At 34.5% G+C, this 16,308-nt stretch overlaps 1 protein-coding gene across 1 annotated transcript in view; it reads left to right on the forward strand.

Annotated features, from left to right (window-relative positions):
* LOC140148649 (calcium/calmodulin-dependent protein kinase type 1-like) overlaps window positions 1-16,308 on the forward strand; it is a 285,030-nt gene that overhangs the window by 130,212 nt on the left and 138,510 nt on the right. The window contains 1 exon segment of the mRNA XM_072170681.1: window positions 14,835-14,966. Coding sequence (XP_072026782.1) covers window positions 14,835-14,966 — 132 coding nt within the window.

Below are 16,308 nucleotides of genomic sequence, written 5' to 3' on the forward strand. Positions count from 1 at the left end.
GCAATTTGCTATAATGGCATCAAAGTTGTACATAATATAGTCTCATGTAACCACAGATCCTGGCCATGGGGATGTGGTAACAATAATAACATAGCACATCTAAGCTGGAAGTTATTTGAGCTGTGTGCTCAAAAGAAAAAGTGCTCGTAAAATACATCATTGCATCTGAAATAGTTACAGATAGAATATTATAATCTAAATCTTTATACTTTCCAATACTGGTCACAGTGAAATTAAATTATGAAGGTATTTTGAACCACTGATGCAGAATGATCTATCCAAACATAACACACATTTTATTAGCTTTATAGCAATATTCTTGTCAAGTTGGTGGGAGTCTTCCACACATTTATTTTTTGAATTTTTATTCTCTATCAACTTGGGATGCTTTAAGACCTATGTAAATACCACGGATAGTACTGTATAAATCCCAACGTGTTATGATAGCGCCTTACAATTTGATTAAGACCTGGAGCAAGATGGTGGTGAGTTATGAAAGAGACACATCTCATCACCTTGTTTTTATATCATGCACAGTAGCTATGAACCATCTTAATATCGAAATAGGTACCTACAACGTACCTGGATTACATAGCCAACTGTGCTAATGTATAGAGACATCTTGATACTAAATATAAGACATCTTTGAAATCACATGAAGTTGTTCCATATGCTGCTACTACTGTACCGCTATCTGATGGCATGAAATGTTGGTAACTTAAGCTTACTCTCGGAGCTTACTGTTAAAAAATTGCATAAGGTGACATTTGGCTCCCTTGCTCAAAATACCGTCGTCATCAGTGAAAAGGTGAACATGAGAATATTGACCATGTAGTGTGATGAGGGAGATTTAGATGAAAATGTGAAATCTGATTTTGTTTATGAGGAAGACTGGAGAGTGGATGGAGAGAAAAAAATATCAAATCTTGTTGATGAGGCACTGACAGTCACATGTAGTCACATCATTGTATGGTGGCATTGTTTAGTGTGTTCAAAGACTAGTAAACCATTAGACTAATATGGGGGTGGGGTGGGCTTTAAATAAACAAACAAACAAACAATATAGTTTGATATGAGAACAGGAATGTGATCTAATAACCTCAGGACTGTACTTCTATAGGTACAATTTTATACACATAAAAATTAAATTAGATAATGAATTGGTAAATTAGATGTTGATCATGAATGAATAATGTTGTATGACATGGATACTGTTATTTATATGTTATATTTTTTCTTCAGGAAAGAATTTGTGAAATGGATACTCTACTTAAATTCACTCAAGATAAAATCATCAACATCTTTCTATATTAAGGATACATGTAATGGTTTCCTCAGTCATAACATACAGGACAAGATGTGGAATGGAATAATTATATCAATCTTGTTGTCAACATGTGTATGTATGATGTGCTGCATAAGGGACTAAATGACTTAGGATGTACAACAACAATTAAATTAGTTTGCTTTGGTACTGAACATTGAATCTGAGCTATGTAAACTTGTCTGCACACGGAGCGACCGTTTAAACAAACAAACAAATAAACTGTGCCAGGCATGGCTGTATACATATACCCGGTATGCTTTTAGAAAGCGAAACTAGGGAGGAAAATTAACTGGGAAACATAGGAAATAATGTTATTTCAGTCAATTTTTGTTTACTTTATTGATTAATTACTGAGTACACAAAATGAGGATACTGCTGGTAAAATGAGGATAAGTCGGTACATTTAATTTACAGTCACATTTTGATCATATTTTTTCCCATAAAGGTCTGTAGCCACATGAAACCCTATATTTTCAGGTAAAATTGGGTAGAAAAAAAAGCTGCAGTATAGGCCTATATACGGTACTTAGACTACTGACCTTTTAACAGGAGCAGTTGTAACAGCAGCATGATGATACCGTACAGGACTACATTAATTGTGCATGTAAATGGCAGTTTTTGTTTCTTCAAATCCTTCACGTAGGCCCCAGGTATGGTTCTTAGAAAAAATTCCCCAATAGAAAATTTAGTAGGATGCAGACAACATTTCATGCACATGATGAAGTGACCTACTTAAAAAAAGATTTTTTTTATGTTTGCTAAGTTGCTGGTGATATCTACTTTATCTGACCTAGGGTCAACATTATGAAGGCTATATGTGACACGATCAAGGGAAATGAGTCGGATGTCGCTAATATTGATTTTGAGAAATTGGCACAGAAAGTGTTAAAATTCTTTTGTTTTTTATTGTTTTTAGCGACTGATCAATTAATGTAACTTTGCAAAGAAAAATCGTATCAAGACAGGGTTTTCAGTTTCTGAAAGCTCTAAATGTCCTCTTTAGAAAAATATGTAAAATTCATTTTCGACCAGGGTCGACATGTGACTCATTCCCTTTGATCATGTCACATATGTGACACAATCTGGTCCATAGGCCAAAGGCACCATTTATGAAAATTGAGTTACAATAATTATTACCTACTAATATTAGGCTATTGTACACTGAAAACACCAAAAGGTCTATCATACTTGGTTCTAAAGTTCTAAAATTGTTTGAAGTCTATTTTCTTGTTCTTTACTCCATATTTTTCCCTTTATCCCAATTTCTAATTTGCTGCCTTTGACCTCCCTGGACCAGGTGTATGTCTGACATGTGAGCTTTTGGTTTCAATATGTTATATGCTTTGCAAGGAAAAAAGATAAAGATATTTATTGAACTATCTGAATCAGGAAGTTGTCATGATAATAATAAGAATTAAAATCTCAGGATTAAAATAATGATGGCTTTAATACTTAATACCAAATCAACAAAGAATATGCTAAACAGTCAGATAATACTTTACATTATACGCTGTTGATTTTATTGTTATTAATATTATTAAGGGGGTACTACACCCATTGATTTTTTTTTTCTTTTTTTTGCATTTTGTGAAGAAATTACAAAAAAAAAATTGGACAAAGTGGTATGCAAAATGAAGGGCAAATCTTCTCGCTTTATTGGTGGCATCGGTATCAACGTAGCTTACATGCTTTTAAAAGTAGAAGCCAAAAGGTGGTACATCACTGATGATTTAAATTCACTTCATTTTGGAAAGCTTACTATCAACGGATTTCGTTAAAATTTTGGATATGTGTTAATGCTAACACGTTAGGGAAATAAAGTTGATATGTAAAATGGGAATAAGTGGTTCCTGATTTCTTTTATGACTTCACTACAACTATCAAAAAAGGAACTGGTTAAAATGCTTCTATTTTCAATGTTGAGCTATATTTTGTATTTTTAACTTGCGACATTATTTCACTGAAACTTAATTAAGCCACAGGTAACTAGGTTACCACAACCATACTACAGCAATGTTGAAAAAATTGTATTTCTTGTCACCTATACCACCATATTGGGTAGTTTTCCGTAAGCTTAACGCTTGTGATTTTGGTAACTATTTTATATTTATTTGTGAAATCCATCTCAACTAGGCTTTCTAAATTGTACTCACCATTTACATCCCAAGGTATATTAGTATATCCACCTTGCACTTCTCGATATATATCCAGTTAAAGACAGAATATCAAAATTATTCCTCATTATGATATCACAAACTCTCACATGTGTATTCAAAATTGATGCTTAAATTTGACCTGAACCAATTGACCTATAACCTGACATACGGTGACCTAATAGCCTTTTCTTCTCCTAACAACACATTATAATATTATTGACTAATGACTATACATCCATTGTGTAAGTGTTTATATATTTTGCATGCACCACTAGATTTTCTATAGAGAGTATAACAAAGGATTTAATGTATTCTATTCATGTACCCTACTTGAACATGCTGAATAGAATAAATCATGGTTTGTTATGAAACACGCATCTGAGTAACTAGGATACAGTAAACAAAATATATATAGGGCTAAAATGACTTACTACAATTGTTTAAAAGCACTTTTTTCTTCTTTTTTCATATTTTTTTAATTTCACATGATCCGTGCATATATCGCCTAGCTATAAATGAAAAAATATTTATTTAGACCAATCAAACCAATATATGGGTGTAGTACGCCCTTAAAGTAACAATAAACTTAATGAATGCATACATCCTGGATCAGTGGGACATTGCCCTACCTATGCTTGTACATTATTTAGAGGTTATTATGTGCATCAGTTGTTTGGAGGGCATTGTGAAAAATCCAAACATTTTGCCTTTGGAACTGAGGAATATTCTAAGGGTGTAATCTAAAACAAAATGTTCAGATTTTTCACAATACCCAACATATAACTAAAATTAGCAAAAATAAACGATTTTACATTTTGCCCTTCAAAAAATTGAACAGGCTAAAACAAGACTTTCTGCACATATAAAACTTATGTAATTTGAAAGAAACGGTGTGTAGATATGAACAAGATTCATTTGCAATCAAATATTACTATGAAGAAATATTAGGCTTATAAAGTATTCTCAAGGAGCTTTCCTTCTATGTCCAGCAAGATTTACCTGAAACTATATTGGTTTACTTTAATCTCAAGATTTACATATATATAATTCTTTGGCTACAATATAATACAAATATGCATGGCTAGAGTGAGGAGATATTCATCCTTCAGCATATACATCTTTTGTGCAAAAATGTAAAAACAGCTCCAACATTTGTGTTGTCACTGCGCTTTTTTTGTGTTCATAGAAGAGATCATTATTAACCTCAACAATAATGATTGTTTGGCCTTCCTGACTATAAATTTAACAAATCTTTTGAGCAAAATTATCATTCCTTTTGCTGAGAGAAATAAAAAAAAAATCTTGTTTTGCAGTACATTATTGATAGTCTGGACACTGACAGGAGTTTAATGCTATAGTATGTTTCTATGCCAATGCGGACATCATCATATTGTAAAGAACAGTACATACAATTACACACCCAGCATGTTGATTAACCTCAGTCACAGAACCTGTAACCAATTAGTAGCAGAATTCTACAGTTACGCGATCCAGGGTATATATTATTGCAAGTAAACACATTGAAATAACAGTCATTATTTGCCCATATCATGTTTATTGGATGTATGCTTGTATAACTAATAAAAAAAAGAAAGTCCCCACTTGTTTAATTGCAATACTGGGTAAAAACCACATGTGCCTGCTAACGGTCAAAAAATTTTTATTGCATGAGGTGAAAGGGGTTTGGTAGTAGGTTACAAAATGTCACATAAAAAATTCCTCCGGAGCTCGTTGCCACAGCAACGGCAGATTTTATGATTTTGATGATTTTTGTTTATTTTGGGGTGAAAATAAAGGAAAATATGTACTTTTCTGAATTGCTCCTGACTTTAAATTTGAGGTCACATTAAAATAACAAAATTACCACCATAAAGTACTATCTTTGTGCTTTCCCCAGATACAAAAAATATTTCAATAATATTTCCCTATGTGCAATTTTAGGGCTGGGCAACATTGCCAATTTAGCATTTTTGAAAAAATGTAATTTTTACCCTATCTTTGAAGTCTAAAAACTAATTTTGCTTGAGCACCGAGAATTATTTTCTCTTTGTTGGTACTTGGGCAGACATTGCCCCTTCCAAATTTGGTAAAAAATCTCTGGGGCTATTTGACCTGTAAGCCAGTGTTGCCAGAAAGTTTAATAATTTTCAAAAAATGCATTTTTAAAAATAATGCATTTTCTACATATTTACTCATGTAACCTTTAATACCACCAACTTAATTGAAATATTTGCACACTTTGCACACATGATTAGACACACACTGCAACATAAGCAGCACTTTGAGGCTGGGGACAAGTCCTGTCCTGCAAAAACCGGTATTGCCAGAAAATCTTACTTTATTAATCCAAATTTCCAATTTGTGTGTTTTACAATTATTTATTCGGCTAATTTTATACTATCAATGTTAGTTGAATAGAATGTGCATTCAAACATCATCTGATACAATACAGGTTCAGACACATGGGCGAGTTTATCGACAGGTGGCATAGCAAGCCATAGGCTTAGGGGACCTTGAGTATACTAAGCCTAGTTTTGACCAAAAATAGTCATTTTTGCGTGGGTTTTTTTTAATGACATAATTATATGCATCTTGATTGAAAAGTGCATCAGCTTACTAAGATGGATGTTTGGATCAGAAAAGTAAATCACAACATTTTTCTGTGACCTGTGGTTTTTGACCTATGACCTCTTGGAATTCATAAGAAAGCCTAAAATGTAGGATTTTAATGATTTTGGTCATTTGGGGCAAAAATGGGACCTTTTTTTACCACCATCTCAAACAGGTTTTGAAACTTAGGCAATATAATGGTGTTACCAGATTATATGACAATTAATTTACCCATAACGTAACTTTTGAGTTCGTCAAAACATGCGTGCATTTGTTTAGAAATATAGCCCGTAAAATGAATGATACGAAATAATATAAACTTCAAACTCCCATGCGGCATCAATATTGACGTTTGCATTATTTGACACCCTCATTGAAATTTTCCCCTAAATTAAGACATCCTTATTGTTCCGATGCCATCAATTTCTACTTCTACCTCTACTTCTACGTTTATACTGGAACAGGACCTGTTGACGGGATACTTGTCCAGGGTGGAAAGGTAACATCACTGTCTTCACATGTTCACATGGTAACAACCATGCTGACAATATTTTACCAGTCTACAATCCAACTGGTGATGAAGCTAGTGGGTCATGATGTGCTGTTGCAATTAAAACACTCCCTATTTTCAACCATTTTCCCTAGTTTCTAACACAATCCTCAAAATAATTTTCTATCCGTTTGTGTATGCTATCAATTTGGTTAAAATTGCCATTCCAAAAGTATCATGGTAACAATGATATGATCATTAATGGGAGAAAAGATATAATACATAATACCCTAAAGGATGTTGAGGTCGAAGGTCATTTAGGGGTTGAAATAGCTGTGATTGGGCTCAAACTTGGTAAATATAAACCGCGAGGGAATATGTTAAAATCACAGCAGAGGCCACTTCAGGTCAAACTTCATGTACGGGTCAAATTTCAAAATTGCTCTGATTAATTTGATTGTGAATAATAAATTGCTAAATACATTTGACACAGAAGAAGACCTCTCTTACTTCCATACCCTTACTAAAGCTTCGCTTTGAAAGGGCCGATGTTTAACATGTTCCCTGAAAGACTCACAATTTTAAATATTCCCCTCCCGAGATGCCCAGATTCAGGTATGTAAGGATGTGATCAACTGTGGAAGATAACATTCGATGGTCTTTATAATAAAACATGAAGGATCTAAAGATTTACCAAATCCTGCATACCAGAAAAATATTTATGTATGTGGGCCTAGATCCCAGTCCACATTGAGTGTTTGGGGCGAATAAAGTGGGCTATAGAAGAATCCATTGAGCCAAGTGATGGTCAAAATTAAGTTGGCCATTACTGGGTCCCGTCTGCATCAAACTGGTGTTGTTACTGCCCAATTGGTTGGATTATATCGGCTTAAAAATCAATGTTGAATTCAATGAATATTGTGTTGTAAACTTTCATCATTCGGGTGATGGAATGCAGTTTAATATCCCCGCTAAGGCCCAGACGTGAATTCAGGGGGGGGCAGCTTCCTCCTTCCAGCCACCCTCCCCCTCCTTCCAAAAAAAGAGGAAAGGAGAGAAGAGAAGAGAAAGGGGGAAGGGGAAAAAGAGAAGAGAAAAGGGAGGAATGGCGATTAATTTAACAAACATTTCTGACAGCGAAGTTAACATCCTGTAAAAATTCTTCTGAAAAGTTGTAAAATTACGTAACAATAAAGTATATTTTCTTATACACTTGTGTATTTCTTTAGAAAATTTCACCGAACAATAGAGGCAATGTTGCTGCCAGAAATTACCGTAAAATTACTGCATGTATTTTACAATGGATGTTTTGTGATAATTTCTTCAGATTTGTTCAGTAAATTTTGTAATTTTTGAGTATTGATAGGCCTATTGTTAGTATAAAGCAGTGGTTTAAATCAGAGAATACACTTGAAACTGTTTTTCGTTGATACGAGTTCACTCGGCCATGCCTTTTGGATTCGTAATCAAGAATCAGCAGTTTCGAGTATACGCATTAACAGGATTATCATCAAGCCAAAAAAACTGTTTTATTGGCATAAAATTTTAAGCTATTAGGAGAATTCAAAGAAGACAGTTTCCATGGAAACGGCCATTTACATCCATTTTTTTTCTAATTTTACTGGGAAATTAGCTCTATTTTACAGATATTTACTTAAAAATGAGCATTATAAAATAGCCGTTGCCGTGGAAACTGCATACTCGTTGAATTCTCTCAATAGCCTAAACTTAAAGAAGCCCTATTTGTCAATAAACTTAAGTGTAATTTAAACTTTTGTAATGCAAAACATTGCTAAAAATGGTTAAAAAAAGGTCAATTTTGCCCAAAATCACCAAAATCATTAAAAACATGCATTTTGGGCCCACTTATGAATTCCAAGAGGTCATAGGTCAAAAACCATAGGTCACAGAAAAATGATGTGATTTACTTTTTTGATTCAAACATATATCTTAGTAAGATGATACACTTTCCAAGATTATGTCATTTTTCAAAAAAAATTCCCATGTAAAAATTACTTTTTTTTGGTAAAAACTAGGCTTAGTATCCTCAAGGTCGCCTATGCCTAAGGTGTACGAAGGCACCTGTCGAAAAACTCGCCCATGTGTCTGAACCTATATTGTATCATATGATGTTTGAATGCACATTCTATTCAACTAACATTGATGGTATAAAATTAACTGAATAAATAATTGTAAAACGCACAAATTGGAAATTTGGATATAATAAAGTAAGATTTTCTGGCAATACCGGTTTTTGCACGACAGGGCTTGTCCCCAGCCTCAAAGTGTTGCTTCCGTTGCAGGTGTGTCTAATCATGTGTGCAAAGTGTGCAAATATTTCAATTAAGTTGGTGGTATTAAAGGTTACATGAGTAAATATGTAGAAAATAATGCATTATTTCGAAAAATGCATTTTTTGAAAATTATCAAACTTTCTGGCAACACTGGCTTTACAGGTCAAATAGCCCCAGAATTTTTTTTACCAGATTTGGAAGGGGCAATGTCTGCCCAAGTACCAACAAAGAGGAAATAATTCTCGGTGCTCAAGCAAAATTAGTTTTTAGACTTCAAAGATAGGGTAAAAATTGCATTTTTTCAAAAGTGCTAAATTGGCAATGTTGCCCAGCCCTAAAATTGCACATAGGGAAATATTATTGAAATATTTCTTGCATCTGGGGAAAGCACAAAGATAGTACTTTATGGTGGTAAGGTTGTTTTTTAATGTGACCTCAAATTTAAAGTCAGGAGCAATTCAGAAAAGTGCATATTTTCCCTATTTTCACCCCAAAATAAGCAAAAATCGCCAAAATCATAAAATCTGCCGTTGCTATGGCAACAAGCTCGGAGGAATTTTTGATGTGCCCTTTTGTAGACTACTACCAAAACCCTTTCACCTCATGCAATAAAAAAAATTTGACCGTTAGCAGGCACATGTGGTTTTTACCCAGTATTGCAATTAAGTGGTCTTAAATAGAAGTAAAGACTGATATAAATGTGAAGAATTTTCTTAGCTGCAATATGATGCCACACTTGTGTAAAAATAATGATTGATAAATGTATGAATAATTTTGTAATTTGAAAAATTTCAAAATATTCAAACAGATTACACCATATAAAATTGCATAACCGAACATGTTCCACTCACAGTACTCACCAAGTTTTCAGAGAATGAATGTGAATGGTGCAAATCACGTTTTTGGGGTCCATAAAAGCCTGTTTTCTAGAAAAAGGGTTGTTTTTTAAATTATAGTTGGTTCCAGTGGTGTAGCGACATTGGAGCACGGGGGAGAGGTAATATTGCATCATATCAGGTCCATTCACCCAGGTAATATGTATGTATTTGCGCATGTTCTATCTGTGCAGGTAATATCACTTTAAAAAAAAAGAAGAAAAAAAGCGCAGTGATTTATAGTGCACTACGCACAGGCACAACGCCTAGACGTTGATCCACACGCCTCAACACACTTTACAGGTTGTCGTTGACCACTATGGCCCACATCATTCCATAAACCATTTAACAACAACACAGGGACTTTGCAGCTTCAAGAACGCACACCCTAGACATTCTACAATGACCTTCGCAAGCAAAATCAGCTCCCCGAGTTTCGTACGGGTTACAACGAGACAATTGCCGTACTGACGTGAGTATAGTCCCATCTTCGAGTAAAGTCCCACCCCCAAATTTCCGAAAAATTTCCGAAATTAAAAAAAAATTGAATTTTGCACGAAGTTTTGTGTTTTTAATATGCAAATTGATACTTTGTTTTCATGTCATACTGTATTAATGATATCAAAATGCATTGAATTTGAATGTATTTTGATATCATTAATAGAGTATGACATGCAAACAAAGTATCAATTTTCATAATAAAAACACAAAACTTTGTGCAAAATTCAATTTTTTTTAAATTGAAATTTGAGTATAGCCCCACCCCCAATTTTGAAAAATGTTCACCCAAAAACGGGTGGGACTATACTCGAGTCAGTACGGTAGCAGCGAGTTCTTTGTCCAGGAGGATTTCAAGCTAACTCAATTTTTCCACGAGAGCATTACTAAGCCACCACCAGGGTTTGAACCCGCAACCTCTCACACCATAGTCGAACGCCTTATCGATTGAGCTAAGTTGACTACTTACCACTTTCCTTCTAGAATCGGTGTTACTTAATTATGTAGTTGTTTCAAATCACATGAAACAAGAAGCTACTGGGCTTTTCATCTGACATTTACCCCGTGGTTAGGTTTCTCCCTAGCAATTTACCAGTTACAAGAACTAGCTTGCTCACTTGAGTTACACAGAATTATTTAAGGTCTAGAATTATTTGTAAGGGCTTGTAATTTCATGCACTAAGGCAATGTAAGCCTCCATTGATCCAGTGGACTGTAGTGACGTAAGGAAAGTTGTGTACTTGCCGGGTTTACTTGCTTTCATGGTGTCTTGTGTTACATGCAAACTAAGATGGGCGATTTAAAGTAAATTTATCCATTCATTCATTTCACTTTGTTTCTTCAATGCAAAGCTATTTGTTTGATGAGCCAATTTGAATCAGTTTGGTTTTATAGGACTTGATCAGTTTCACAATCAAAATAAGATGTGTGTCACTGTTGTCGTAATTGATTTTGAAATACACTCTATGGCTGAAAGATGAGAGTTCATTTGCATAATTTTATTGTTTTGCTTTCTGCAGTAGGCCTATGAAAAGCATATTTTAAATGTGGAAACCTGATTTCAATGGATTTTTTCAATATGAGCCTGTTCATCAAGCAATAATTAATCCATGTAACAACAAGGTAACAGTATATCTTGTGGGTCTCAACTTTAATTTGAGTGAGGATGTTTGGCTAGGACTCCGAAAAACTACCCAACTTAAAACCAAATTTGATGAAAAACAAACCCGAAATTACACCATTGTTTGAAAAAAATTTGCAAAATTTGCTAAACTATGAAAAATTGGCACTTTTTTGATGAAATGGCTGAAAATGCACCCGATTCTGAACTAAATGGCTGAAAATGCTTCCCGAATCTGTCGCACATTCCTGTAACCTCATTTCCACTGACAATGAGCAAATACTACATTCTTGCTAGTTTCTTGTAGTATTTGACTGTATATAAAAACAGCAACATCAATATAAAAACAGTAACATCAGATTCATGAGCTCAGCTTCAATACTGAATCATGCAGTTTGTCTGAAATATTTCACTGCCCATCAGAATGTGTCATCCATTAGGACATAATGGTAGACCCTTATGACCTCAAGCTAATGCAATTTTGTAATGATTGTAGGAAAAAGAGAATAATATGTTTCATGTGTGACAGAGCATGTAGGTAAATCATAAAAACCGGTGTGTGGTGGTTGATTGCTGTTTGCTCTCATCATGGGTCTGTACCTTGAGGTCTATAACATGCCTCTTCCAACTAAAAGTTGTACCATGTACTGGATATTTTGTATTAAAGACACTTTGTGCAGTGCTTTGATCCCCAGCCTCATCCCTCCAACTTACTCCAAATAAGTTGAGATTTTTATATCATCAGAAACCTGGGACTACATCATGATTAATTGTGTGCATAAGCTTTTTGCAGATTTGATTGTTTGACTAAGGTATCGTCCAATTTGTATTTTCGGCTGTCGACAGACCGAAATTACAACATAAACCTATGGGATGCTGTCATACATGTAATTATGCATAACTCGCAAAGTCTGAATCAACTGAAATTTTGGAAATAAGCTTTTTTTTTGTGGATATCTATTGAAACTTACCTAAAAGAGGTGCTAAAATTATGAAATGCTCTTTTAAAAACTTGCTAACAACACCTCTGTCTCAAGGAAGTATGATGCCCCAGGCTACATAAAAAAAGGAGAGAAACAAAATAGTAATGTACATTCCCGGTGTACATTGTACTCAAGAAAGTGCTTTTGACAGCTAGTGTGGTTAGAATCAATCTATGAATAAAGCATAGTTGGCAGTGGTAATACAAACCCACCCTTTTTTATTTAAAACCCACCCTTTTTATTTTATACCCTTTATACCAAAACTCTGAAACCCAATCTTTAAAGCGTGGTTACTGATCATAGGTAAGTGGTCATGGTGGTCCAGGAGGTGCAGATTTGCATACAAAGAGAATTACATATTGAAATTTTAGATGACCAAACAGAATGGGATGTCAATATTTTTGTGTGTTTCATTTAGTGTCATTCAATCGGAAATTACAGTAAGCTTTGAGATTGCAATTGTCAACTTCCACCCTTTTTATCAGTGACCACGCTTTATATTTGGACACACATTTTAACCAGAAATTTTTCAAACCCACCCTTTTAGGCATTTTGTGGACCCTTCAAACCCACCCTTTCTAAAGTGTGGTTACCAACTATGTAAAGTGTAAAAAGATTCTGTAATAAAGATGACATACCTGCAGAATTCTGTACCCTTTGAAATATGTACATCACTCTTGGCATTTGTGTTTGGTTGGTTTATCATTTTCGTGAGCATGGCTGAGCCAAGTGAACATCTATCTGACCAGCATACCTTAGATACTCTGCATTTGTATCTCAACTTTTTTTTACTTATTTTGATTTTGAAGTTTAATCAAGTGCAATGGAGGGGAAAATGTGCCCTACACTAAATGTTAAATTTGATGATGGGAAATTGTGTGGAAAATTTTTCTTCTTTGGTTTCCTGAGTAGTGCAAAAAATCATTGACATTTATTATAGCTGTTTGAGTGGTGATAAAATATATGCAGTTGTTTAAAAGAGCAAAAACATACAATTTAATTTACTGTTCATTTTACTGGTAACATTTTTCCAAAAAGTAACAATTCTGGTGAGTTTTTGTGTGATGCAAAAAGAAAAGAAGTATAAGTATTCTGTTGCTTAATTCATATAGTAGTGCATTCAACAAGGGAAAAAATGAGCATTCATGTTGTTGAAACTCAATCCAGTGTGTGAAGGATGCCAGAACATGGCCACATACATGGATATATAGTGTATCCAAACATTAGAACAGGTATGATTGGAATGAGAAAACATAAATAATGCAAGCTGTTAAAATATTCTGAAACAAAAGTATGCAGATTTGTAGGATATTTTTAGTATGTGTAGGACCATGTTCTTACTTACATAGGAAGTGATATACTCAACAAAGATGTTTGAAATAAAAAAAAAAAAGTATAAAGTGTAGTGTCCCATCAAATGTTAAAATTGCTTATTATAGGTAGAAAAACTGCATAGAGACTGAATAGAGGACATGGGTATTAATCCTGGGGGTTTGATTTTTTTGGGAAAATAAGTCCTTTTTTCATTTTTCGCTACTTTTTGACCATTTAGACCAAATACCCCCCCTCCCCAGTTTTCAAGCCGGATTGATGCAGCTGCTTGCTTCTAGTCACCTTGGTCTGGGCAGACATTTTACTATTGAATTTAGAAGAGCAGTGAATACATCAATTGCATTACATTTGAGATGTTGAATCTATATCATATATGCAAAATTTGGCCAAAAATGAAACAGCCATTTTTATTTTAGGGCTGCATGTGTTTATATAACTGACTGGTGTGTACATGGAGTTGTATGGGGAATGTGCCCATTGAGGATGCTATAATAATAACCTCCATTTTTACTGAATATAAAGTCTAATTTCTTTAAAATAAGTTGCTTTTTTGCTAATAGTTTCACAATTTGCAGTATGAACATGTAGCAATAAAAAGTAACACATTACAGCTGTTATAAATACCACACAGCAGTCCTTTAAAAGAAAAATACCCGAATTTTAAAGATTTTAAAAGTTGTAGTTTACAGCGATCAATAAGGTTATTACGTAAGCATTGTGGCACTTAAAAGCTATTATCTTCGCACTGACTTCAAATCAATACAAATAGCTGCAACTTTTAAATTCTGGTGTTTTTCTTTTAAAATGCTGCTGTGTTGTTTATACTGAACGAAATTGGTCGAATGGGTATCAAAATGCACGTAAATAAGTCATCCTTAATTCTTTCTATGTTGAAATATTGTGAAAACAATTCTTAGTTCCGAAGCTATATGCATATTTATAACAGCTGTGTAACTTTTTGTGCAGTCTTTAAACATGTATCTGTCTACTGTTAATGAAACCTATACTAAGTGTATAGTCTTTTATCAGGTAGGGGTAGAAGCAGAAGTGCATGTCTGGTAGGTTAGAAAGGTACATCAGGTAGGCATCAACAAAGGTGTAAATTATACTTCAAAGAAGACTTAACACTTTTTGTTTTTCTCATTTCAGAGGAGCATTTTCGGAGGTTGTACTTGCCGAGGAGAAAACCACAGGGATTTTGAGAGCCGTCAAATGCATTGACAGAAAGTCTATCAAAGGCAAAGAGGAGACGCTAGAAAATGAAGTGATGGTACTCAAAAAGTAAGTATCCATATCACCGTCATTACAATAGCGCATCAAAGTATTGTTAAGCTACATCTGTGAAGTATCCTGGGCACTTTTTTACTAAGTTTAAAATTCTAATTTAGTGCAGATTTAAGTCCTATTACCATGGTAACTGTGTAATACAGTGCCCACAAGTGTCTAGAGTATTTAAAAATAGCCTTTTAAGATTTGTTTTTTAGATGCACAAGTAGACATTGATGGAAATCTGCAATGTCTTGATTTGTATCCCATACAAGCTGTCCTTACCCTAGCAGTTGAAGTGTTTGTATGCGTATAAAATTAGAAATAAATGGACGCCTGCATTGCATGGTCAGTTTCCGGTAAGTTGAGTAACATATGGCTGTGACCATGCATAAAATAGATGGAGAGAGCCATATAAGCTGATAGTGACACCTGACTAGATGACGCTATAAATACTTCTTGGAATGGTGGAATAAACAAGAAACAAGCAAGTGGCTAAAGTACATCTGTAACTACCGTATTGTCTCTATTAAACGCTCCCCCTCTGATAAACACCCCCTTCATAGTTTTTGACCAAAATGCTTTAAAAATGCAGAAATGTTAATGCTTCCTCGAGTAAATAAGCTTACCGATTGCGATCAGATAGCCAAAAATAGCAGTGCAACCCTGAAGTTTAAGTACAGGAAGTACAACCAGAGGTCACCTGGCGATATTTTGTCATTTCCAGGTATACATGTATATTTACAAACTTATGTATGAAGTTTGCCTGTGTTTTATCATTGAAAATTTGCCTCTAATAGACGCCCCCTCTTTGAAAAAATGCAATGCCCCGGAGGTGTTTGTTAGAGACATACGGTATAGTCCAGCTTAAAAAACCTGCACCAGATAATACTGAACATGGGCTATTCCAGTTGAAATCCATATACACCCCGGATATACACCTACTATGGAAGATGTATGTCCCACACAGGGGTGCAGATTTCAAATGGAGCTGCCAATTCAGGTATCCCCATTTGAAATTCACACTCTCTGTGTTGGAAGATTGAGGTCATGTCTTTCATAGTGGTGTGTGGATTTCAACTGACCACAGTACAGTATAAGAAGGGTAAAATGTCACATTTTCTATATTGATTGGGGACTGGACACTTCTGAGCTATGTGCACTTGAATGGAGCTTTGTAATTATCAGTTTTGTTGTTATCTTTTGTTTTGCCAAGTTTTCACATGAAATACATAATGATAATTTCTTGAATAAGTTCATCAGGACTGTAAGGTATCATACTATTGGTAAATTATGTTTACAAGTCCAAAAATTTACTCACGTTGTTAGACGTTTCATCTTCCGATCGGAAGACTTC

Source organism: Amphiura filiformis, chromosome 3, assembly GCF_039555335.1.
Source record: "Amphiura filiformis chromosome 3, Afil_fr2py, whole genome shotgun sequence".
NCBI classification, from domain to species: domain Eukaryota; kingdom Metazoa; phylum Echinodermata; class Ophiuroidea; order Amphilepidida; family Amphiuridae; genus Amphiura; species Amphiura filiformis.